Here is a 25,807-nt window from a genome sequence, read left to right on the forward strand (position 1 = left end):
TCAATTTTGCAATATCACCATAACAGCTTACAATAGATCACATTTTTAAGCACATGCTTTTCTTTTCAGATTTCCATTATATATCACAATTCCAAGAAGATGATCTTGGTAGTAGACAGAAGACATATAAAAAGTGTGGACAATGAAAGAACAGCAATGCCATTCACAGATATTTACATTGGAGGAGCACCTAATGAGATCTTGCATTCCAGGTTGGTTTACAAATGGGATACAGTGAATATTTTCAATTAATCACCACATGTAAATTAAGTTGTATGGCCTGTCCTTAAGGGGTAACAATAAAACAATTTCTTTGGCATCAACCTTATATAAAACAACTCTTCAGACACTCTTCTAAGTGTCTCAGAGCTCTTAAGTACTGAAGATTAGGCTTGATCCAGCACAGTTAAATTCTACTGAAACTGGGCCAGTTTTAGTAAGGGTTACAGAAACAGTTATGTTCTTTAAACAAAAGGCATTTTCAAAGACCAACATATAAAATTGCTATTGCTCCTTGCTCTGAAAAAATTGACCAAGACCCTGTACCTCTACCTCTACCAATTGCACTTTCAAATCCAAAGATGATCTTTTTCCCACTCAGCATTTCAGTTCTGATTCATCTCAGGTTCTCTTTGGATCTAAGTCAGCTGGCTCTGTGTAGTGTGGGAAGAAAGGAAGAGGTCTCATTTTCCCATTGTACCATTTGACAGAAATGCAGTTTAACCTCAGGAGACTGTGTAACTCTCATTTCCTGCCGTAGGAATCTGCCGGACCCCAGGGTCATGCTCTGAGAGCAGACTGGCTACTTGAAGAAGAGTATTCTCTTCTGATAGCCAATATTCATTCCAGGCTCAGACAGCAAGGCCAAAATTTTCAGAAGGATCCAGCTGCTGTTTCAAATGTCACAACTGCTAGCAGGGATACCCTCCGTGTTAAAAAAAAGGAAAGCGCAATATTGCACAACAGTTTCTAGGACTTAGTGGTAAAATTTCATTCTTTATTCTGTTGACTTGAAAAATTACATCTGAGATATAAAATACTTAATCTTTAAACTCTTAAGATAGTGAAAAACTTCATGTAAAGAAAAATTATGCCTTTCAATCCCATGTAATTATTTGAACATGCAAGCAAAGTGGTGGGCAAGGGACAGAGTATAACTTACCTGTCTATTCAAACAGTTCTTTACAAATGTCTTTCATAAGGGGCTATTAAGAAAACTAGTGGAGTGGAGAGAGAAAAGGCTGCAGTGAATTAGAAAGCAGCTGGGAAAAAGAAAATAGGACATAGTAACTTTTCAATTTTCACAGTATAAAAAGTCTACAGCATATGCTCAAAGGGTCTCTCTCGGGGTTGATATTAAATACATTAATGATCTAGAAAGATACAGAAGGATGGTGAAAATTACTTTCATTAATCAAGCCTAAAGAACACTGAAAAAGCCCAGAAGGACCTAGAAATCTAGGCAACTGAGCAGCTCAATGGCAGATGAGACTTGTTCAGAAATATAGGATAAAAGATGGATCACATGAATTATGCCTGCAGTTTTCTGAGCAGATTGTGGTTATTCTGAAAAACACCTGGAAGGTACTGTCAAAGCAGGAAAAATAACATCTCAATTAACAAGCTGTATCAGAAAAAAAAAAGAAAAAAAAGACCATAGGCATTGTAAAAATATTATCAATTATAATGTTAAAGAATATATACAGAAATTATTTAAGCAGAGCTGCAACTTTGTCTCTGATATTGTACTCAGCCTTCATTCTCTTGACAAGGGTATCAAAAAGTATGGGCCAAATGTGGTGGCACCATTGTATTTTCATCAGGAGCCAAAGTTAGTATCCTACTGATGATGTACTCTCTCTACTGCTACTACTATCTGCTACTGATATTTATGCTTCCTCTATGCAGACAGCCTCACATTTAAATACTTTGCAGGGCAGCAACAGCATGGGGAAACTAGCTCTAGTCTTAGTCTAATATTCTTCTAAAGCAGCGTAATTTTCACTCACTTCAAATGCACTTTTCTCTGTCAATTGCCTTTTTTCCCCAAATAAATGAATCTGTAAGTACCCCTATACGTTATTTTGCTCCCACCTCAGTCACTGCATACAGCAGAAAGCTAAGGGTAGGTAGGAGCACTGGGAACATAATTCTTAACTGAGTTAATAAATTAACTCAGAAGCCTTTCTTTAAGCCTGTTTCTAGAAAATATTGTGGCATTTAACAGAAAGGCATATTTGTCACATCCAGCTAGCCTCATGGTCAATCAGAGTAAAGATTATAATGGTCAATTGATACTCCACACTTTGGTCCAAAGCCCAGTAAGAATGACAGGAGCCTTCCTGTTGATATTGCCTTCCTGCTGATTTCACTGAGGAGTAAATTAAGCCCCTACATCACTCCTCCTCTCACCATATTTCAGACATGTACATGTAGATCTGTACTTCACCTGATGGTCTGGTTTTTGCCAATGCAAAAAAATAGGCATTTCCAGATCTTGATTCTTCTGCCATGTTCCAAATATCTGCCTTACAATGAGATAACTCATAGACAACAAGTCCAGGTAGCAGATGGCAACAGTATCATGTCTCAGGAGGTGAAGAGAGTCCCACTGCTGAGGTACATCTTGCTTAAAGACAAAGATTGTTTACAGGCAGCCAGATCAAACTCAGGATTTCACTTTCACTCCTCCTGTGTATATGTTATCTCCTGGACTGGTACGAGGTAGCTCCCATGTAATTTCCTTCCTGGACCCTGTCACAGACTCACTGTGATTTTAGGCAAATTACTTCTTCATGCACCTTGAGAATTGTGAGGATAAATTCAATTATACTCATCCTGTGCTGTAATGTTGTAGTTTCTTGGTAAGACATGGAGTTGAAAAACTGAGAGTAATGAGTAGGAGCAGTTGGGATACACTGCTGTGCTGTCTACTTCAAATCTGACATAAAAAGAATCCTGGAAGCCAACCTGCTGCTCTCATTTAAAAGTATGTGAACCCACACATCAGCAAGTAGAATTTACTCTTATTTCCCTGACCTCTGTTAGTATTTTTCTTAAGAAATAGAACCCAATTGCTTGCAAAGGCAAGAATTAAGCTTGATAGCAAAAGCAAGACAGGAAACCTAAATCAGAACTTCTCTTCAAAGACAAAATGTTGAGATAAAAATCCACTTATTTTTACTGTAAGCAGTTATAAATACATAATATTTACTACAACTACTACAAGGTGCATCTTGACTTTTCAAAACATCAAGTGTGGCTCATTAGTTGTTTTACATAAAGATGCAGGAATTGGGCACTAGTGAGGCACATGACTAACATTCTTCCAGGCTTTTTAGAACATCTTGGCAATAAAATCCTGTTCAGATATGCAAGGGCTGTCTAACTGCAGCTTGTTTGGCATTGTTGTCCAGCAGCATTAGTTCACACCTGGCAGGAAGTATCGGCTTTAAAGGCTGCATGAAGGGTTTCCAGTTCCAAAAGAAGGATTTCAACTTGTTGGAAGAACCAGGAACCCTGGGAATCAGCTATGGGTGCCCAGAGGATTCACTGGTAAGCATAACACCATTTGAGACATAACAACAAATTTGGACAATGGATATAGCTGGGAGCTTGAGTTTTACTCCAAACAATGGAAAGACAGTCTTCCACCAAGGAAATGACCATGCACTCATTGACTGGCAGAGGTGGGGGGTTTGTGTGTGTCTCTTAAGTCTGCTGACATAATACCCAATTTTCACTCTGAGCTGTAGCACAAGGCGTTTCACTTAAAATTCTTCTCATATGTGAAATTGCAGTGTGAAACCTCAATCTGAAATAAATTATGTACTGTATTCTGAATGGGAATATTCCAATGTAATTCATTTTTCCTTAGAGATACAAGAAGAATCATCCTTACATGCATCCTAATACAGATGTGTGAAATGGAAAAGACAGCAAAATATTCACCCTTCAAATGAGTTCTCTGTTGAAAGTCAGATCAGCTCTTCCCCTGTGACACACACACCAACTGCACCAGCATTAGCTCTGAGAAAATTGCCACTTGGCTTCTGGTCCCTTCTGTCATTCATCATTTGTCCATTACAACACAGGGCTGGCAAATCCAGACAGTGTTTGGGGTCTTCATCCTGTGGCTGTGTCTATCAAAAGCCACGCTGCAAACCTGTGAAGAGGAAGGATCACTTGTAGAACTCATCACACAGCTTCACCCTCTGTCAACACGGAAGCTATCTGCAATTTGTTCTACCTTGGGCCTAGCTTTGCTCATGGAACTCAGAGGGTTATAGACCACCACATCCAACACCCTCCACCATACCCCAGTACCCAGAACAGCACACAAAGTAATATATCACAGTGGAACTATGGCTCAGTGCCACACAGCTCAGACCGGGGCATGAGCCCCTCTGCTTCTACTTTTCATGCTCTTTAACATCAGCAGACTTAAGATGGGCCCAAGATCCTGAGAAGCTGGGAATAATTTGACTTAGTCTAAAATTGCTATTCTTTCTCAATATTTTCCCATGATGTGAAGGAAAGCCTGTATAAATTAGGTTAAGATATGCAGGAAAAAATTGTTTTTTATAACTGAACTGGCTGCAACTGTTAAAATAAATAAATAAATAGACTCATTCTTTGTATTAATGGAATGTCTTCTGAGCACTACTTGTAATTTTGTTTTATTTAATACACAGATGTCCCGCAATGCATATTTCAATGGTGAGAGCTTCATTGCATCAAGCCAAAAAGTGTCCCTCTTTACTGAGTTCGAAGGAGGCTTTAATTTCCGGACATTGCAGCCCAGCGGGCTGTTGTTTTACTCTTCTGAAGGAGTAAGTATCTATTTTTTTACTGTTTATTTTACCTTTTCAATTTTTTTCCCAGGAGAATACTAGGGGAATAACACAATTCCTTGTATTATTACATATACTGTGTATACTTATATATAAGTATATTATATATATTTGTGTATAATATAATATATTATGGCTTCATGATAGAGAAAGTAGCCTGCAATACAGAAGCATTCACCGGTGACCTCATTTTTTGCAGTTTGCATTTGATCTACAGATGAAAACCAGTAATGCTTCGACGTCATTTTGATGCTGAGAAGAGAACAGGCTCATATGCCTAGAATTAACATGCATTAACATCTGTGCTCGCTGAAGCCCTCAGGGCAGAAATGCACAGAGCAGCCCGCTGTGCTCAGCAGCACTGCAATCCCCACTTGGACCTGCAGGTGCTACCAAAGTACAGATAATATTAAGGACCTGACATTTGCCATCCAATCCCTTAGAAGCAAAGTCTGTTTGAATTAGTGGCACGGCATTTTGAGCACTGCTGAGCTGACAGAAATCAGTCAGAAAGCTGCCTATATTCCCAGATGGCACTCAGACAGACCTCCTTGTGTGACTGGGAAAGCTGCACTTGAGAATGGCTCTTTGCAGCTATGGGAAGCCAGGCTGCTCAAAATACCCCCTCAGAAGTGTGACATGGGCACAAATATGGACTTGCACTCACAAAATGTTGTGTGAGACAAAGCCATCCCAAGATCCTTCAGGCTCAGACTGACATCTGCAGTGAGCATGAGCTCAGATGACAGAACATTTGCAACCACCCCCAAATGTCTGTTCTGCTATGCCTGCAGAATATCATCAGCAGTGCAGCAGGGAGGGCTGTGTGACACCGATAACCACTTCTGAACTTTCACGTGTTGCAGCCTAGAGTATTACCTTAAATTGAAATCAGTAACCGTGTCAGTTCCCCACATCGTCTGCATGAATGAGGCCTCGCACACGCCACTTCAGGTTTTCAACTCAACAGCTCTAATCCTGTGAGGTTCCAAGTGCCCTACTTAGCAAACAGAAGTTCAGCTATTTAGCGCTTGGCACAATGAGACAGAGCGATTCCTACCAGCGCACAGTGGCAGTGCTTGCTCTGATGGAGCTGAGGGTGTTCCTGCTAGTGGCACAGTGATCCCATATGCCTGACCCACATAGCGCACTTATCTCTGAGATAATTTTGTGCGATTGGACTGGCCCAATCAGAAGGAATTAGAAAAATAAAAGTCTTTTTTTTTAGAGCAGGAATCTCGCAGTAACAGCTGCTCAGTACAGTACCAGGGTACCAGAAACACAAATAAAATGTAAACATCATACATTTGTGCTACATGGAAGGAGCTCATGGGACAGGTACATGAGACATAATCAGCAGCAGAATTCCCAGAATCCAGGCTTTAAAACTGGCAAGAATATAAATTCTAATGATATAATCTCTTGTTTTGCTTCTCAGAGTATATCATTTTGCAAATAAAGTGCAAATAAGGAAATTAGCCAGAAGAAAAATAAATACAACAGGCATATTCACAGAACTATTATTTTTTCTGTGTAATACTTGCTTATGAAGGTGCTTTTGTCTGTATTTCAGTCAGATGTATTATCCATCTCTATGGAGAGAGGTGCTGTGGTTTTAAATGCGAGTGGAACCAAAATTCAGTCGCCAGAAAGAAATTACAATGATGGAAAAACCCATTTCATCATTACTTCTGTCACCCCAGAAAGGTAAAGCTGTATAGAATCCTTTATTCCCTACCTTGAGAACATAAATATTTCTTGTAAAGCACATTATCTTTTAACACCCCCTTTTAAAGTGACACTTGAGTGGGGCTTTTTTTAAGTGACTGATTTTTAAATGTGATTGAAAACTAGCAGCTTGGGCCTGAGCTCAAGATGATGGGAACTTTTATTAAAATGAAAATAACAGTTTTTCTGAAAGCTTAGACTTTTTTTGTTCTCAGGTAAGAAAACAGATTAATAACATTTAAAGCTAGCATGAGATTAATTTTTTAACAGGTTTGATTATTCTAATTTGTTAAAACAATTCCCAGTTTACCCTAAAGTAATTGAGGCATCTTCACATAAAGCTGTATCCCATATTCATGTGGGATATACACAGTGAAACATGTTAAAAATATTTTTAGCACTGGCAGCCACAAATATGACTAAATACAGCAGTAGGGAATAAGTCTTTCTCTGTGCTCCTTGAAAGACTTGAAAGCTTTGGCTTATTGATATGTTTTTCTATTGTTTCTATGTTTAAATTTTTTTTAGAAGGTCATATAATCAAAGCATCTTTCTTTAAGAATCTTGCCTATGAGAAACAAGCATTCTTACTTTCCTAATGGAAATAAAGGTTTGTACTTGTGACTTCTGAGATCCAAGAATCACAGTTTGAAAAGCTGAAGACGTGAAAAGGTGCCTTGGAACAACCTTGGGGATTGTCATGTTTCCCTGCGTTTGCAAAACAAATCAGTGTCTGATACTCAATTTCTTATTAAAGCCAGAGAATCATTCCTGACTTCTGCAACAATTAGTAGGTTGCAAAATCAGATTAGGAAAAAAGCATTATATAAACTCAAACACCAATGCACTGTGAGGAAAGAGAAGGAAAAAGGGATAGGGGCCTAAATAATTAACTTGGATTAAATGTGCTTGGATCTTATTTTACCCAAATGTTGGCTCCATCCCTTCATCAGCAATCCCCTAGTTTATCTTTCTTCACTGTACTATTTTGGACATCACGATTAACTGCAGGGTAATATTAAATCCATAGGCCTCTGTTCACAACTTTGCCAGTGCACTGCTACTTATTGCACAGTTGAAAGAAAAATGTCCTCTTGTGCCTTTGAGCACTACCATTGAGTGATGTATGCACTGAGTGGAACATTTTGGGTGCATGTAATGTGCTGTCTGACCATGGGCACTGGCATTTCCAAAGCTAGCCTGTGAAATGGATGCTTTGCCTTTGCAGGTACGAGCTGACTGTTGATGACAAGAAACAGAGCAAGAAGAACCCAGCAAAGGACAGAGCAGGGAAAAGCCCAGACAGCATCAAAAAGTTTTATTTTGGTGGCTCTCCCCTCAGAACACAGCAAGCCAACTTCACTGGCTGCATAAGCAACGCCTACTTCACTAGGTGGGTAACATCCTCCCAAACACATTAACAGGCAGTCACTGCTCTGCCTGACAGCTTGGATAGTAGCTCATGAGAAGTGATTTATTGTCACAATAAAAATTCCTGTCTCATTTTGTGAGGCTAGACAGCATCTGTGAATAAGATTCTTACCTTATTTGCCGTGGAATCTGTTGGCACAGATCTGCTAGGTTAAGATGTTGTTAAGGTGGGAATAACTTGATGAAACAAGGTCTCAGCACTGCACCTGCTAATGCTGCTGGTGCAATGAATAATTTGCATAGCTGTAATTTGCATTTATATTATATAGCTTTCAGGTCTGCCTTTTGAAACAAAATTATATTAAGGCATCTCATGGAAGCTGGGGAAGTTAGGACTTCCATGCAAAAATGGTCATAATGTGTTGATTTTAATTGCTTTATGAAATGTTCTTATAGAGATTTTAAAGTTGAATTTAACGCTGCAGATTGACTCTCTCTGTTATGCCAGCATATATAAAACAGGCAGATGTAGTATAGGCTGTCCTCATTACCCATACATTGGCTGATCAATCTGTACTTTATCCATGATCCAAGAATGAAAAACAGCCTATTCAAATATAATATAAACTATAAATTTACAATTCTGAGATTTTTACGCAGACAATTCAAATACTTGAGAAAAAAAACCTGTTCTTGTCATCTCCTCTTTGAAACACAGGCTGGATCAAGAGGTTGAAGTGGAAGATTTCCAGAAGTACTCTGAGAAGGTTCAGGCATCTTTGTATGGATGCCCTGTTGAATCTCCTCCAGTTGCTCTTCTCCATAAGAAAGGAAAAAACTCATCAAAAGCCAAAGGAAACCGTAATAAAAAGGTCTGCTACAAATTGCTCAAGTACCACCCTAGAATTTTTCAAAATTCTCCTAATTATGGATCTAAAATGCATAAAGACAATGTCACATATATGAACAGGAACTTGTTCCTTTATATATTCCATCACTGGAAATTATAGTACTGACACTATCTATCTGGCCTACACTTAGATCATTCTCTTCTGCTAGAACTCTGAAATAAAATACCTGACTTCTTCAAAGCAGTACTTCAGAAACAAGCCTTTTTGATTTCTTCTGTATTCTAAAGGCAACAGGCTTGCTTCTGCTCTCTTCTACTTCTGTATGGCTCTTTACTGGGTACAATTAGCACACATTAATATAAATGGGGAAAAAACCTTCCTCCAGCATGCAGAATTTTTAGTCCAAGCATATCCTCTCAAGCTTATAATATAGCTGATGTCACTAAAAGCAAAGAGAAAAAGATTTAATTAGGAAAACTGCAAAAAAAATTAATTGTAATTATGTTAGCTACACAAGTATTTTGTTGATCCCTTCTTCTTTCCTATATCAGCATTTGTAGTAGATCTGTTCAAGGAAAATTTGACTTGGAAACAATGCTGGTATTTATGTAGGGAAACAATGTATTACTAGCTCATATATAAATGATACTGTTGTTTTATTATGTCCAATCTTAGCTAAAAATTCTGGTTAATAGTTCTTTTTCTGTGAAGGTGGGAAGAGATAAAGACAAGATTTCACAGCCTTCATCTGGCCTGAAAAAACTGTATCAAGTGAATTTTCAAAGAGAGCCTCAGTGCCACTTGCCAATGAATCCCAAGGCAACTGAACATGCCTATCAATTTGGAGGAACAGCAAACAGCCGGCAAGAATTTGATCACATACCAAAGGATTTCAGTCAAAGGTAAAGTGACTTTAGAAACAAAATGAAATGTGCTGGGTAGGAGAAAGATGTATTTTTTTTTTTTTTTTTTTTAAAGGGACACATTTCTGCTATTATGTGTTTTTTTTCCTTTATATCTTAGGCTAAATTTTGGGTAGAGCATGTTGTTAGGTTATATTAAAAGGTGCTTCAGTTGAGTAAGAACAAAACATAAACTGTTCCCAGTTTCATCCCTCTTGTGGAATCTTCATCTGCATTTCATATTAACAAAATATGTCTCCGTGCCTATTTGTGTGAAGTTTTTGAGGATGTTAGTTCTATACAAGCAATGCACAATAATCAATCTCTTTACACAAGAGGTAAAGGCATTAAAGCAGAAAGGAAGCAGTAACATGCTGAGTGGATCTTGTCAGTAGTTTAATGTTTAGGAGTCTTCACAGTGCAGTAGGACATAAAGCTATGAAAACCTTGTCCAATACAAGCCATAATGAAAATCTAAGTAATAATGAGTCCAGATACTGTTGGCATTTGATATTCATGCTCCCACAGAATATGTCATGCAATATTCAAAATCCAACAAGGATTTTGATTTAATACTTTCCATTACAGACTATAAATTCAGCAACACAGCACTTTCTGGAAGCATACCAGACCACTAACTCAGAAAAAAGAATGTTCTTTTCTGATTTAAATTAAAAAATCATTATGTTCATTTTAATTCAACAGTGTTTTACTTAGTGCAATTCTGATGGTACCCATATGAAGGAAAACACAGATTCTAGTATCTTCATCCCACCTTCATTCCTACAACTCATATTTATTTGCCAAATGTTATTAAAGCTTTGTTATTGTAATGTTCATTTTTAAAAACCAATGAGTTGTGTCTTTTAAAAACAACTGATATTGGCAAGGGGCTGAGTGTCTGTGGAACGCACACACACATATCATCAGGAATATGTAGATTCTTGAGAAAACATGAAGAACAGAAACTAGGTTAGACCTGACATCAGAAGAAGCAGGAATCAGTTCTGACACTGTCCTACAGCAATACAGCTTTGCCGTGTTTTAGACTGTAAGTAGTAATAGCAATCACTCAAGAAATTTTCACTGTGGCAATGTCAAACCAACAATGGGATAATTTCCATGTTGTCTTGGACTTCACAAGGAACTACAAGGGGAAGCTTCAATCAAGTCTGGAATAACATTAAACATTACACCTCCGTGCCATCACACTTAAAAATTCCCCCAACACTGCTGTTTAACATGAAAGGAAATGCAGAGTCAGATTTTGGTGGTCTGCATTGAACATAGTCACTCCAGAGATTTTAATTTTTGAAACCAAATTCCTTCCCAGGCAGCTTCTTCTCCAACTTTGACTTCTGCTCAAAAAAACATCACAGAATGCTTCTCAGAAGCACCTCTTCCATAAAGGAGATGAATATTTCTTTGGATGAAAAGAAAATCTCATCTTCCTCTGCCTGATGCTTGATTTAAATCAAACATATCTGCTTTGATGTTAATATTGTGTTTTTATGTGCCAGAGCTCAGTTCTCTATCAGTCTGAAAACTCACTCATCTCATGGAATGATTTTCTACATTTCGGATGAAAAAGAGACCAACTTCATGGCCCTTTTCGTTGCTCATGGCCGACTCATTTTTATGTTTAATGCTGGTCACCAGAAGATAAGGATTAAAAGCCAAGAGAAATACAATGATGGTCTGTGGCACAACGTAAGTAAAAGAAAGCAATCATTATGATGGCACATGCTGTCAAGTAAAGACACTGCTCATGTGACAGCTCAGGGATTTTTCATTCATGTATTCATAAACACACCTATGTGTTGAGAAACTTACATCAGTATTTTTAGATCTTCCATGCAGCATTTTATTAAGTCATTAACTAGGGACAGGAAAGTGAGTCAGTTATAAAAATTCAGCAATCCCCAACACTAACAGCTGAACAGAAATAAAGGAAATAAGCAGAACAGTAAGGCAATTAAGAGTTAAATGAAAATGAAAAGACAATTTTAGGAGTCAAGGTGAATTTCCCTCTTTAGTTATGTCTCTCTCCTCATTAACTACAGAGGAAGTCTGCAGTTACTAAACTACTGACTTGGGCATTTAAGTGTTGAAAGCAGGTTGGATGAATCCATACCATAAAACTAATGAGGACTGTGAAAATGCTAACAGTGATAAGTAGATCTCAGAAGACTTTATGACACCTTAATTACCTCTGTCTTGTACACCAAAATTTAAGAAAGGCAGCAGTTTTACTATCTAACCTTCATATGAATATGAAAAATGAGAGTTGTCCAGAAAAGAATACGGGCAGTTAGCAAAACAGGCTTGTACAGTATCACTCACACATTCTCTTCCCAAATATCTCATCTTCCACTGCACAGCAGTGATACTTAACAGAGGAAAGTAATCTTCCACATTTTTTTCTTCCCTTCCTAGGTGATATTTATTAGAGGCAAAAATATTGGTCGCTTGATAATTGATGGTCTCCGAGTACTAGAAGAATCTTTCGATGGGAATGCGAACACTTGGCAAGTCACTGAACCACTCTATATCGGAGGTGTAGCTCCCGGAAAAGCTGTAAAAAACATCCAGGTAAAGCAGACCTCTATGTACAGACCCCACACCTCTCTGTAAAGAATACAAAAGCTGGCTGTAGGGATGAGAGCAGACAAAAGCTTATTAAGATCTTGACCCTCATCCTGCTGAGGAGCAGGCAGCTCAGTTTGTGTATAGAGCAAATCTCCCACAGGGCTGGGCTGGTGGTATGGGTTAGGTTTCCATAGCCTTGCAGCAGCAGCTGGGGAAACAATGGTCCATAAGGAACAGAAAAATCCTAGTGACATCCAAAATTAGATGAGATAAGGAACATTAGGCAAGATTAATTTTACCCTGAGATCTGAGAATGAGTTTTGGAGATATTTTGATGTTCTTCTAGTATCTACCTCTGTTTTAAGACAATACCTAGAGGTCAGGATTCTGTTCTACAGCTAGGTACAGAAGCATACAGAAAGGAGTGTTAAGCCAAAAATTAATATAACAGTCTCTTTCAAGGTAATCTTTATTGTTATGTGTCTAACAAGATTGATAAACTATTCTGAAAAAGTAGACCCCTGTCTTGCCTTGAGGCTCTGAGGCATATGTATAGCACTGCTTTGTCCTAGTTGTGCTTTGTTTCCCACAGTTCAGTAAGGACTGATTGAGACCCTGAAGTCATCAAAAAGACATGAGAGGCTATGAGAATCATTTTGCTTCTTCCCTTGTCTGGAAATTGTTTTTTAGTTCAAAACTGATGCCCCAGACAATCACAGCCTTATAGCTTATAAACAAGTAAAAATAAGGACAGAAGAATCTATTTCCTTCCGCAAGCAGTTTATTTACTAATCAAGGCTTTTTTTTTCACCCCTCAGATTAACTCTGTCTACAGCTTTAGTGGTTGTCTCAGCAACTTACAGCTCAATGGAAGATCACTTACTTCAGCTTCACAGACATTTAGTGTAACACCTTGCTATGAAGGCCCATCAGAAGCAGGAACATACTTTTCATCAGAAGGAGGATATGTTGTCCTTGGTAATTTACTCCTATACAAATGTATCCCAAAATAGGACTGTAGTATTCACTGTGCTTCAGAATGGCATTTTTCATTAAAGGGTGTGGTAATTTCTGAGGCTGTGAGCTGTAAGGATTATCAGAAACAGATCACTGTTGTGGTAAGCAGATGATATTGACAGGTCACAATGTCACCGTTAAACTTATCAAGTTGTTACATAAACACATCTGTATGTGTGTATTTCAAATAATAAGAATAATTTTAATAAGGGAATAATTTTAATAAGGGAACAGATCAATATGCTAAAAATTATTATGGAAGTCAACATGCCCAAGACCAAATACATCATCAAATGGACATCCCTTATTTTTTTAATTAATAAACTACCTGTGATTAAAAAGTCCTGCAGAAAGGCTTTCTGCATGTCTTGATACAGAACAGCATGACAGAACACATCTTTTCTGTCATTTAGGCGTGTTGTGTTCCAGGAAGAGTTTTATGAGTTTGTTTTGGTCACATAGGCTCTGATTTGAACAAGAAAGGAAACTGCACAACCCTGTTCACTGGCAGCACCAAGAAGAATCAGACAAGTGTTTCTAATTTGCTCCCTGGCCTGTCACCAGTTTGAAAAAGGGAGTTTCTCCCATTGAATCATCAAAGCTCAAGTGAACTCCCACTCACTGTTGAGCGTCTAGGAAATTGCACAATAAGAAACTGCCAAAAATACAGATCATTTACTTTCTGCTGTCCATTTCATTGCTAAGAAATATTTTTAAACAAAATATATTTTTTAAATAATGAGAAAAGTAAATAAACCTTTATTAGTACTCCAAACAAACACAATCAAAAAAGTTGAAACAGGTCATTGACAGTACACCATGCTATCTCACATTTCAATAGTTTTAAAGACAAATAAAATCTGATTTTGATGTTCTACTTTGACTTTGAATAAATGCCCAGTATGATCACTAAATCACTACAAAAAGAATGTTTTTCTTTTTACTTCACAGATGAGTCCTTCAGTTTAGGCCTGAAATTTGAAGTTGTTTTTGAAATACGTCCCCGAAGCAGCTCAGGAATCCTACTGCATGGTCACAGTGTGAATGGAGAGTACCTGAACATGCACATGAGAAATGGACAGGTATGAAGAAGGTCACATCTCCTCCACTGCCTTCACTCGTTTCTCTTCCACCTACTTGGGCTTTTCAACAGGCAGATTTTGTCTTACAAATTTGCTATTAACTGATTCTTGTTTCTCTCTTAAATATAATAACTGCTCAGATTATGCAAACCAAATATTTATTTTAAAATACTAAAAATAATACTTGAGACAAGATCAGATCTTTACTAATACAAGCCACATATATTTTGTTATCAGCTGAAAAGAAGCAAAAGCACTGATTCTTTGGCACTGCTCTTTCACCTACACATTAAAAATATATCACATGCAAGTAAGGTAACTATCAATAAATTATTATTTCTTATTTCTTAAGAGGTAAGTCTGAGTTACACTCAGTCTCTTCTTTCTTTATCACATATATATGTGATTGAAAGAGTGAGGGAAAGGAAAAGTTCTGATTGTTGGCCTGGTTTCTACAGGCTCTGGATTTCAAATGAAGGAGAGAGGTTTGAAATCAACTCACCAGATAGTTGTTGCTATTGCTATTCTTTTATTGTGTTCATTGATAAAATCTGGATCTCTTCATGCTACTCATTGCATACATACAGTAATAAATTTCAGTCTTAAGTGAACAACACAAGCAAATATTTAGACCAAAGGAAATCTTGGCAGTTTTTTGGTCTTTCCTGCAGAGAAGAAACTCAGGGCACAGTCAAGAGACTAAGCAGTGTGAATATCCTTCAATCACTGCAATGCTCCTGTCAATCAAAGTGGAAGGGTATTTAAGTGAGGCTGGCTGTACCTCAGTTAGAAATGCAACACCTGAGGAAACACTCTCACCTCTTCTGCAAGAGCAGGAACCTACAGCAGAGTGACTGAGCAAACAGTTTAACATCATGATTCATCCTGTCCTAAAGTGGATCTCTAATTAGGTGACTAAATGAGCTGTTTTTCAGATTTTTTTTTTTTTTTTTATATTGGCTAGCGAGAATAGGTGCTTCAGTTAGGCACCTAACTTCTGACAGATTAGGTAAGATGAAGCCCATTCTTACCCCTGTATCTAGTCCTTGGTGAACTAACAGAGAAATTCTTAAGTACATTGCACTTATTTGTATCATGCCACACTTAAAATCTGTGTTTGTACAGAACTGATCCAGTATAGCACTTCTTATGTAAAGTTCTAATCAAAGGTCTGCATGTCCAATAATTTGTCTGGTTTTCCCAACTCTACCAACTGGTCTAACAAAAGGTACTGCTTCACATCTCACTTCCTGCATATGCAATTCATAAACAAAATTCACCCTGGAAAAGCAGCTCTTCCCTGCTGGTCGCTGCAGTAGTTCAGTACCTTCTTAGTAAGGATCTGTGTTTCTTTAGCATTAACTATCTGCTCTCTTTGAAGGCATTACAAAAGACCTATTTTGTGAAAACCATTTTGCTGGACAAATAAGATCAGCAACTTTAATTTATTTTTTAAATGTACGCATCTCTATCAGTACAGATTGTCTGGGTGATTTATTAAGGAGTCACTTTCTCCCATGATTCTTTATTTGCTTTAATCTATACATTTTGTCCAAACATGAATAAAAGAGAACATGAGGATCATTTTAATTGTGTTGGTTGATGCCCTTCTGGAAAAAATATTTAATATATCTTTGTAACAACTGTATCCAAAGAGACCCTCTTGATTTAAATATAAGTTTTTTCACTGTGAGAGACAATTTACAAGGGCATGTAGTGAAAGAATAAGGAGGATTGGCTTCAAACTGATAGTAGATTTAGATTAGATATTAGGAGGAAATTCTTTACTGTGAGGGTGGTGAGGCACTGGAACAAGTTACCCAGAAAAGCTGTGGATGTCCCATCCCATTAAATGTTGAAGACTTGGTTGGATGTGACTCTGAGCAAGCTGATCTCATGAAAGGTGTTCCCGTCCACGGCAGAGGGGTTGGAACAAGACAATTTTTACCATCTCTTCCAATCCAAACCCTTTTATGATTCTGCAATTTTCGGTCAACATTGTGTCAGCATAATCAGGGACTACTTCAACATTTAAAAAGCCTGAATGGTTGGACTCTGAGTGTGGAGTTCTCTGCCAATCACTACCAGGAATCTCATGTCCCACAACAGGGGCACAACACTGTTTTGCTGTTGCTGGAACATTTCCATGCAAAAAGATATTAATCCATTAACTAAAGCAGAGGTGCAAAATTCAGAATTGGTTCACTTTCTAGCTCTGCCAGAGACTTACTGCTGAATAAGTAACTTAAAAGTCATTCTTGAATTTGCCATATATTCCTTTCTCATATCTTTTCTGCTTGTTTATACTTGGGTTTTTCATGACTGTTTTCCTTATTAAGTGGCTAGCAAGATGCCAGAAACATCATCTGATGCCTCTAAACACTAATTTACCACACAGGAAATTACAGAGTAGAGGTACTAGTAAATGAGTAAAATTATATCTTTTTTTTTTTTTTTTAACTCTTCTTTGAAATAATTAGGAATGTCTCAGAACTATTGAATCTAAACAATTAAAAAAAAAAAGAAAACAAGAACCTAAATTTGGATTTAAAAGGTACTTTATTTTGAAGAATTTAATAAAGTTATGTTTTCCTTTCTCTTGGACATTTCACATGTTTTGAGTGGGGAACATAACATTATTACAACAGATAGGTTGAAGACAGGTAAAAAGATAAAATGAGGGGTGTTACAGTGATAAATACCTTATTTTTCCTCAGGTTACTGTGAAACTGAATAATGGAATCAGGGATTTTTCAACTTCAGTGACGCTGAAACAGAGTCTCTGCGATGGCAGGTGGCACCGAATTGCAGGTCAGTAAAAGGTGATCATCCCCTAAGTAACAGAGCCCATCTCTTGCTCCCAAGATATCCATCTCCATGGGCTAGAGCACTGGCAATGCAGAAGTATTTTCACTTCTTCTTTTTCACCTTCCAAGACTTAAGTTTGTGTGAAAGACACAGTCTTACTTATCCCTCAGACACAAAACTGTAGAGCTTCCTGGGAGGGCAAGCACAAGTTCCTACAAAGATAGGAAGAACAAACAAAGATGGAAGCTCCTTGTTCAAAGAACAGAAAGCAGCCTAGCTGAAATGCTGGCTACCTTTCCTAATTCACATAGCAGATTATATTCTTCCCTTCCCAATGAGAGATGAACTAAGTTGATAGAATGCAGTAGGCACAAGTATAATGCTACTCTTAAAAGTCAAATAAAAAGACAGATGTGGGGAACCTTTTGCTCACAATAGAGAGATATCTACAGCTGGACTTTGCCTCAGTGCCAGACATCCTTCTTTCCTGGTTTTGAAAGTCAAAAAGCACTTCTAAACCCTGGATTTTAAACCCCCTCATCTTCCTGTCTAAATGCTGACTAAGGATGTCTTCCACTATCATTGCAGAAGACATCTGAGTCTGCACCCTTTCCACAAGCATTCTGGTTTCCATCTGAAGGAAATCCAGGAACAAGAAAGGAAGAAGCCTCACTGTATTCTAATACATCCCTGATTGGGAGTGATTGGTCAGTTTTTCTAAGCCACAAGCTATTGTATTCTCATAACCTGGAGCCTGAACACTGCCAGCAGTGATCAAGAGCCCCACTCAAAAGCATCCTTGCTACCACTGTATATTCCATTGGCCCTGCTCTCTAGAAGAATCCGCTCACAAACTGTTACTAATGGCTCACACCCAATCTAGCAAACACTAAAACAGCTACTCACACCAAACTGATAATTCCTGTCTGTCATAAAAAACTCATGTGCTACTTCTTGCTGATCCCTGTTCCTTCTCCTTTCAGTTATTAGAGATGCAAATGTGGTGCAGCTGGACGTAGACTCTGAAGTCAACCATGTGGTAGGACCACTAAACCCAAAGGCAACTGACCACAGGGAGCCAGTGTTTATTGGAGGTGTACCAGGTATGCTTTTGATATCTTTGTGGTACATTGTTCTCAGACTTCAACCCAGTTTCCAGAGAAAGTATAAAGACTAAGTTTTCATCTCAAAAAAGAACAAAATAGGTAAACAACCTGGTAAAATTCAAAGGCTCAAGAGCTGAACAGAAATGTTCTGCCTCAAGTTCTCAAAGAAAAAGATGTGTGTTTCATTTAAATTAAAACATTCACAGCTGCTGGAGGGTAAGGCATGGATTCAGTAGAAAAGTTGTCCAACTACAAAAAAGATTTCTTTCTTCTATCTTTCTTTCCCATATGGGCTTACTGTTTTTTTAAGAAGTGATTTATTTATTTATGGGATTGGAAGCTCACTGTCACTGTAACTGGAGTCCCAAGGCTTAGTTCCTGTAGGCTTCTTTCCTCTTTTTCAAGCAACAGCATCTTTGAACACAAGACAGAACATGGCGATTCTTTTTCTTACTAGGGGTTTCTGTTAGACAGAATTCTTCTCCTGTGTATTTGTGACTCACAGACCATCTGTGTAGCATGGGCCAAGATTACTACATTTCCTTCCCTTATTCAACAGACAGAGGTACTCTGTTGGGGTTCATATGCAATCTGTAATCAACACTACGTGATTCAATTTTTAAGTCAATTCCAGTACATTTCTCATTGAGAACATGTAGCATTATTTCTCTGAGCCTTGCATGTCAATCATTAACAGTTCTAACTACAGAATTCATTATAATGCTTGTCCTGGATTAGAGGCTTGAGTGTGTGGTGTTCACATCCATCCCACACTACCAGGAGGTAAAATCAGCCAAAAGGGAATAATAAAATCTATGCACAGATGCCTGCTCACTCTTTAAATCCAAACAGGAATTTTATTAGGACAGAACTCTTCCCAGAGAGGCAATATAAAGAGGTAATTGCAAATGCTGTTCTGCTTCATAATAGAGCTTTCTATTTCTACATTAATTATAGAATACTAAACCAATGCCATACATTGGCTCTATAATGCTATTATCAGCCTGGCACAGGAAACTCTTACACAGAACTTCACAACAACAAATAAGATACAATACTAAATAATGCTATGCAGATACAGCCAACTGAATGCAAACTAACAAATCAGACACAGATGACAATACATGTGATGTTAAATTACAAAAACAGACACTGGGACTCATCTACTCTGTTACTTAAAAGAAAACATAGTTGTCAAAACATGCAAAATTGTGTCTCTATTGATAATACAGTATCAAGAGTTTTACATAACTGTAGACAACTAATCATACTTTAATGGCCTCTAGGACACTGGCAGTTGGCCAATAGTTTTAAAAGAAGATTCAGAAGAGCTGCACTTAGTAGCAAAGTTAAAAGATCCTGCCACCAAACTGATTATTTTGCCCATCATGAGCTCTAAATTTTTTTTTTTTTTTTTTTATTTTAATCTCCTTCTTCCAGAGTCTCTGCTAACATCAAGCCTGACTACACGCAATTCCTTCATTGGCTGCATTCGTAACTTCATGATTGATGAAAAGCCAGTGAGTTTTAGTAAGGCAGCTTTGGTTAGTGGTGCTGTAAGCATTAACACCTGTCCAGCAGCCTGAGAGTGCACTGCATCGATTCTGAAAAGCTCCTTAGACCACAGAAAGAAAAATAGAACAAAAGAAACCGTGTTCAGCAAGACAAGAAGAATGAAAATATCACAGCTATGCCTACAGAAAGCAGGAAGGGGAGGGGTCACATACTTACATGCAAACAAAAATCACTGAAGAATAAAAGCTGTTGCTCCTGCACTTCTCTTAATATACCACAAGAGTGAGCTTTACCATTTCTTATAGTGTATGTGTGGCCAGTCTGTTACATGAAAATATGAGATTATAAAAATAATTAAAATTATATTAAATATGTTACTTTCAAAATAGATCCTCTACATAATTTCATTTCATATCTTAGTCACCCTTTGTTCCACAGGAAAAGATCTGCTAATGCACATTAAAGAATAAAGCTAGATAATAGATTTACATTGCAAATACTGTATATTTTTAATTTTCCATTCAACTCATTTATATTGTCCTCAAATAAAATGGGGGGAAGAGAGTATACTAATTATGTAAGCTTACAAGCAATGAAAAATTAAAATTTTTATTTCACTTCTAGACTTCATGGATATGTTCTAGCACAATATGAAGAAAGGATGTATATCTTTTAAGACAAATGCTTTATATATATGCTCATTTACCTAAACTAGGTAATTTTAGAGTAATGCTTGCCTTAGAGATAATTCCAAATTTCAAGTTTTTTCTCTGAATTTTTAAATGCACTTACATACAAACACAGCACCAAATTCACAATTTCATTGTGATCTCATTTGCACTAATGTTACACAAGTAAACATGAAGTGTAGAAAGCAGAATGAGTCACAGTTTCAGGTGACTCCCTTACCATACAAAAATATCACATCCCTGTGCAGCTCCTGTAGGACTTCAGTTTACAGCAGTAATCCTCAAACAAGGAACATGTTCCTTTGGAAGATATGCTGCTGCAGAGGAACCAAGAGTGAAATGGGAAGATGTAAACAGAAAGCAAAGGGCTGCAAATCCAAGCTCAGTTACAACCATAGAAGTCAATAGTAGGGCTCAACTCACAGTAGGCTTTTACACCAAATAGCCACAAGTCACTTGCAAAACTTAGTCCCTTCAGTCATCACCTACAAGGAATAAAATCCATTTAGCTTTCTTTTCTTTAAAGAATAAAATAATGTTATAGAAAGTTTCATGGTTGCTGAGCAAATTATTGTTGGAACCAACTCAAAACATGACCAGCTGCAAAGCAGGAAACTATGAAATGCAAAAATAAAGGACAACACTCTAGAGACTCAAAATGAATGAGAATTTATCTGGAAAACACACAAATGAAAACTGGAATCCAAAGATCTTGAAAACATGGACAGATGGAAGAACCACCAGAATAAGATGCATATGTAAGCACTAATCAGAAGCTTCCCTACTATTCTCAGTAGGGTGAAAAAGGGGGTTTGACACACTGCAGCAGACTTGGCTTACTCTGGATAAAGAACTGCAGCCTCTGGGTACACAGGCACAGGAACTCTCCAGCAGCTGGGACCCCATCACGGACTCTCCACTTGTCTCTGGAGTCCAGTGATGGTTGGTAAGTGAACATTGTGTGGCTCCAGTAGCCACTGCCTCTCTTTTCACCAGCCTTGTCAGCTCTGCTTATACTTTCAGCCCCATTCCTCTTCTGTTTGCCTTCTGAACACAACCCCTTTCCTCTTCCCTGCAGCTCTCAGGCAATATGCTCCAAAGACTGATTCCCTTTCCAACTCTAAGCTTACAGATGCCCCCTTCACACAGGAGTGATATATAGACCCTTCTTTACATCACTCCAAAGCCCACTGTTCATACTTGAGAAGCAACCAGTAAAAGTATCCCTCTGCAGTCTCTCTGGATCAGGCATAGATTCCTGAATCCAGTTGCCTTCAAATGCCATCTTTGTCTCAGTCACCAAAACCAGTATGCTTGCTCAGCTTTTTCCTGCTCCTAGCTACTATGCAGAAATGGAACAGAAAATGTAGGGCTTTTGCTTCTGGAATTTTTTTTACTAGTGGTGTTGAGGACAAATGTCCTCAGATCAGTGAGCTGGGTTCCCAGTAGTTACAGAGGCCATGGATGGTGTCAGGGTAGTGCAGCTGAGAGCAGGGGTAAAAAAGGAAGTCTCTTTCATCCCAGTGCCAGTGAGTGATTGGCTCAAAAAAGCTCATGACACCACAACCTGAGCTAAGCTTCCTCAGGCCCTGGTCTCCAGGATCCTGTTGCTGGAGAGAAAAGAACAGCAGATTCCCTGCTTAGATAGGTTGGTTACAAGGATTACTGAAATTCCTTTTGAGTTGCCTGCAGCTGCTCAGCAGAGATAGCCAGGAATAGCAAATGCTTGTGCCCTCTAAGAGCATCAGAGTTTAGTGAATGCTGGTATTAAGTGGGGCATTGTATGTTAACTGGTACACACATACTCGGGAATGTTTTTCTATCTCACACCTACTTCAAACCAAAGCGTATTTTCTCACATCCACATCCAAGCTCTGTGAATAAACAGTATTTCTCTTAGCCATATTTGCTGCAATATGATTTGGTTTCGTTCTGTGGATTTACATTTAAGAATGACTTTTTTTGATTTAATCAGTCCTTTGCATACTTTATATATGGAAAACTAAAAATACATTAAAACAGTATGTGAATAAAAACCAATTAAAAATCATAAACTGCTACTATTCAATTTACTTCTCTTTACTCTATCACCAGCTAACCAAGCACACCACTGTTCTGGAGAGTGTCTTCCTCAATTTTCCCTTCTAGGCTCCAGAGGTGTGGGTTTTCCCTCTGCAGAACAGGGTTTCCAAAGAAAAACACTATAAACCAGAGGATATTGCAGACTCAGGAGAGATCAGAAAATAATGCAAATTTCCCTGCCCCCAACATCCACATAGACCTTAAAATTACCATTTCATATGCGCCAAAGAAAGCCAGTATGTGATGCATTACATTGCACATACCTCTGCACTCATTTCAAGGCTGCTGGTGTTTAAGAGAAGGGAACTGCCTAAGCAGAAATCTTCCCAGAATTCGTCTCCTGTATCTATCTTTAAAATTATAGCTTCAAAGTACAAAACCCTTCATCTACAAAGATTTGGGAAAAACCTTAAAGTTCTGAACTACATTGTCAGATTCACCATTTCCATTTCCATTTCTAACATGAATATAAGTATCTAAATTCTGCAGAAAGCCTACAAAAAATGAGCACTGACCCAAGATTATAACTTTCCCCTGCCACCTTCAAGGTTTTAATAAGTGTTGTTATAGCCATTACCTAAATCAGGGCCACAACTACACTGTTACTGTATCCCAAAATATTCTGAAATTGGACATTTGCATGACTATATAAGAAACCATTTTCAAAATCAAATGCTCAGGAAACTGCTTCAAAATAGAGGATTTAAATGGGATTGTGGACCCCTCTATCTCTTGCACCTCAAAATGTGTAGAGAACACTCTTCTCCTCAAGAACACAGAGTATAGACAACAGCCTGAGCAGAAAAATGAAAGATGGAAGTGTTACAAGCTTAACAGTAATTTCTCAAAATACAATTCTTAATTTAAAAAAAAACTCTAAGAAACAAAAAAATGTAATAAAATAAATTAAAATTACAAACCAACAAACCTTCATATGTGAACTAAGACCTGATATAAATCAAAGGACAACATCAGTTTAAATTCCAGTGTATTCTCCCTACAGCAGCACGTGGCCTAAATAGTCAAATGAGTGTTATTAAAAAGATGCTGAAAGCATAGCACACATATTTAACTTGTGATGTACTTTTGGCTCTGGTTACAGCATGAGATTTAAGGGTTATTCACAGATCTACTGTGGTCCATGGCAATTAATTTCCACATAGTAAGTTATTTATACAATTATTCTATTTGTGTTCCAAAGCTGTGGAACACCATTCCTGTATAACACATCAGCAGAATGTTATGGAGAAATTAAGGGTAAGAAACATGTATTACCATAAGTCTGTTGGTTAAATGATTAACATAGACAAAATTATTTCCAAGGGGACCTGTATCAATTCATGCATTTTATACTATGTTGATGAAGTGGAGCTTCAGCTACAACAAAATAGGAGGTCAAGTGTGTGATTATTTCTTCCACAGAGTTGAGGTGTTTCATTAAACATCTGAGCATATGCATCAAGCCAAACTGGCTACTGCACATCAACTTCCTGCCCTTGGACCTCCTTTGGCAGCTAAAAAACATCCCCACATGAACATGAATCTCCATTGCATCTCCAGTTCACAGTGTTTCCAAGCTCAGAGAGACTAATCACTTTACCTTTGCCTTCACAGACCACTTCAAGAACAGTGGAAGCCAAAGCTCAGAGTGTCTTGTTGCAACATCATGTCCAGTAGAGTGAATCTCACTAAGCTGAATCTTCATGGGACATGGGACATAAAAATGACAACTAACCTTAAAAACAAGTAGAAAGTGATTACACAAGAAGAAAGTCAGATACAGTAATATTAAGAGATTCTGTAGAATTTAAATTAAGCATTAGAATGCTTATAAGCAATGTTGTACAGCTTTTAACCTTAATTAAGGCTGAGAAGACATGAAGAGAAGACTTTAAGGACATGACAGTAGGCAGGAAGTATAGATGCACTTTGACATCTAATAGCAAGAACAGAGCACAGCCTACAGGTGTGGATCACTTCAAAAAAACATAGGGAACAAAACTAAATTATAGATTACATCTAGTCTGTCCAGAGAGAAATGGCTACCTACTTTCCTGATTAACATTCATGTAGTTTTACACTAATGATTAGTTTATAGAAAAGATATGTTTGAGGCAGAATTACTTTATTCATGCTAAACATGCCTATAACACTAAAGCCATTGGTCCTTTTCACACATTTCATACATGACATTTGAGTAAGCTTGGGCCACTCAGTACTTTTTCTTAAGAATAATATGATTCCAATTAAGTTTTACAAAATTTTACTGTGTATCTATTTCTTCTATATAATGCATTCTTATATTGTACTGTAAAATATTTGCTGCAATACATACATAATCTTTCCAGGAAAGTTCTTTTTAAATAGCCATTTACTGTAACTATTTTCCTGTAGACCTACAATTAATCTCTACAGGTCATGTCTAGAAGCAAATAAAGGATTAAAAATGTTATTTAACAAATTATTTTTTTTGTACACCACCATTAAAAACAATCAGATTGGAAAAAGAGTGTTTTGTTGGAAGATTTTAGCCATAAAACCTAACGGACTGGGTTGCATGGAAGTGCTTTTTTCCTCCCACAGGAAGCTGAAATGCCATCTGTGGCACAAGACAGCCTTCTGCAAGCTTTGTATGTCCCACATTCTTTACTGTTTTAGTCCTGGACTTCGCAGTGCTGGATTAACAGTTGGACTTGTTTGTCTTAAAGGCCTTTTCCAATTTAAACGATTCTATGATTTTGCAGCTGGAGCTGTGTTTTGGCCCAGTCGTGCCGTGCTGAGACAACAGCATCCCTACACTCCTCGTTTTTCCACTGTGGACAATTATAAGCAGCACAATATGAAACTGAGCTTAATGTGCAAGCCTGGTGGGAGGGTACATTTACAGCATTACCAAATGGCCGTTTTTACATCTAATTTTTAATTTGTATTTTCATACCGTTTCGCACATTTCACACCACCTCCCTGAATTATGTATTTGGGGAAAATAAAGCGCTTCCTTATCGCAGCATTTTTAGCCATAAAGGATAATGAACTGTAGTGGATGGAAATCCTTCTGTTCTCCCGTAAACAGACTTTATTTTAAGTCTTTGTCAGGCCCCCTGCATCTGGGCCTCAGCCGAGACCCTGCAGCCCCTCTCGGGTCCCCCTCAGACTCACCGAGTTTCTGGAAACCTCACTACTCCCCCGCGCTGTCCCCCTTCACACACCCACC

General features: G+C 37.9%; 1 protein-coding gene and 1 long non-coding RNA gene across 8 annotated transcripts in view; one reads left to right on the top strand and one right to left on the bottom strand.

Moving 5' to 3' along the window:
* Positions 1-22,569, top strand: part of LAMA4 (laminin subunit alpha 4) — a 99,189-nt gene extending 76,620 nt beyond the window's left edge. Inside the window, exons 25-38 of one of the 2 annotated variants that reach the window (XM_015621773.3) lie at positions 70-212; positions 3,417-3,555; positions 4,695-4,832; positions 6,427-6,560; positions 7,810-7,974; positions 8,671-8,824; positions 9,515-9,705; positions 11,226-11,415; positions 12,142-12,297; positions 13,113-13,272; positions 14,263-14,393; positions 17,111-17,204; positions 18,185-18,304; positions 19,748-22,569. In XM_015621773.3, the coding sequence (XP_015477259.1) occupies positions 70-212; positions 3,417-3,555; positions 4,695-4,832; positions 6,427-6,560; positions 7,810-7,974; positions 8,671-8,824; positions 9,515-9,705; positions 11,226-11,415; positions 12,142-12,297; positions 13,113-13,272; positions 14,263-14,393; positions 17,111-17,204; positions 18,185-18,304; positions 19,748-19,893 (2,061 nt within the window). In that variant the 3' untranslated portion in view covers positions 19,894-22,569. The remainder of the gene's footprint in view (positions 1-69; positions 213-3,416; positions 3,556-4,694; positions 4,833-6,426; positions 6,561-7,809; positions 7,975-8,670; positions 8,825-9,514; positions 9,706-11,225; positions 11,416-12,141; positions 12,298-13,112; positions 13,273-14,262; positions 14,394-17,110; positions 17,205-18,184; positions 18,305-19,747) is intronic. The other variant, XM_015621774.3, reaches the window with a different exon arrangement.
* LOC117244056 lies at positions 19,970-25,800 on the bottom strand. 6 transcript variants are annotated; one of them, XR_004496441.1, is made up of 5 exons: positions 25,753-25,800; positions 24,194-24,323; positions 20,935-20,996; positions 20,732-20,828; positions 19,970-20,143 (listed from the first exon to the last, which is right to left on the bottom strand). It is a non-coding gene; the product is annotated as an uncharacterized LOC117244056 (long non-coding RNA). The 6 variants fall into 6 exon arrangements; XR_004496438.1 differs by having other exon boundaries at positions 24,194-24,328; positions 25,753-25,793; XR_004496440.1 differs by lacking the exon at positions 25,753-25,800 and adding an exon at positions 25,532-25,746 and having other exon boundaries at positions 24,194-24,328.
* Positions 25,801-25,807: the final 7 nt, after the last annotated feature.

Source organism: Parus major, chromosome 3 (genome assembly GCF_001522545.3).
Source record: "Parus major isolate Abel chromosome 3, Parus_major1.1, whole genome shotgun sequence".
Lineage (NCBI taxonomy): Eukaryota > Metazoa > Chordata > Aves > Passeriformes > Paridae > Parus > Parus major.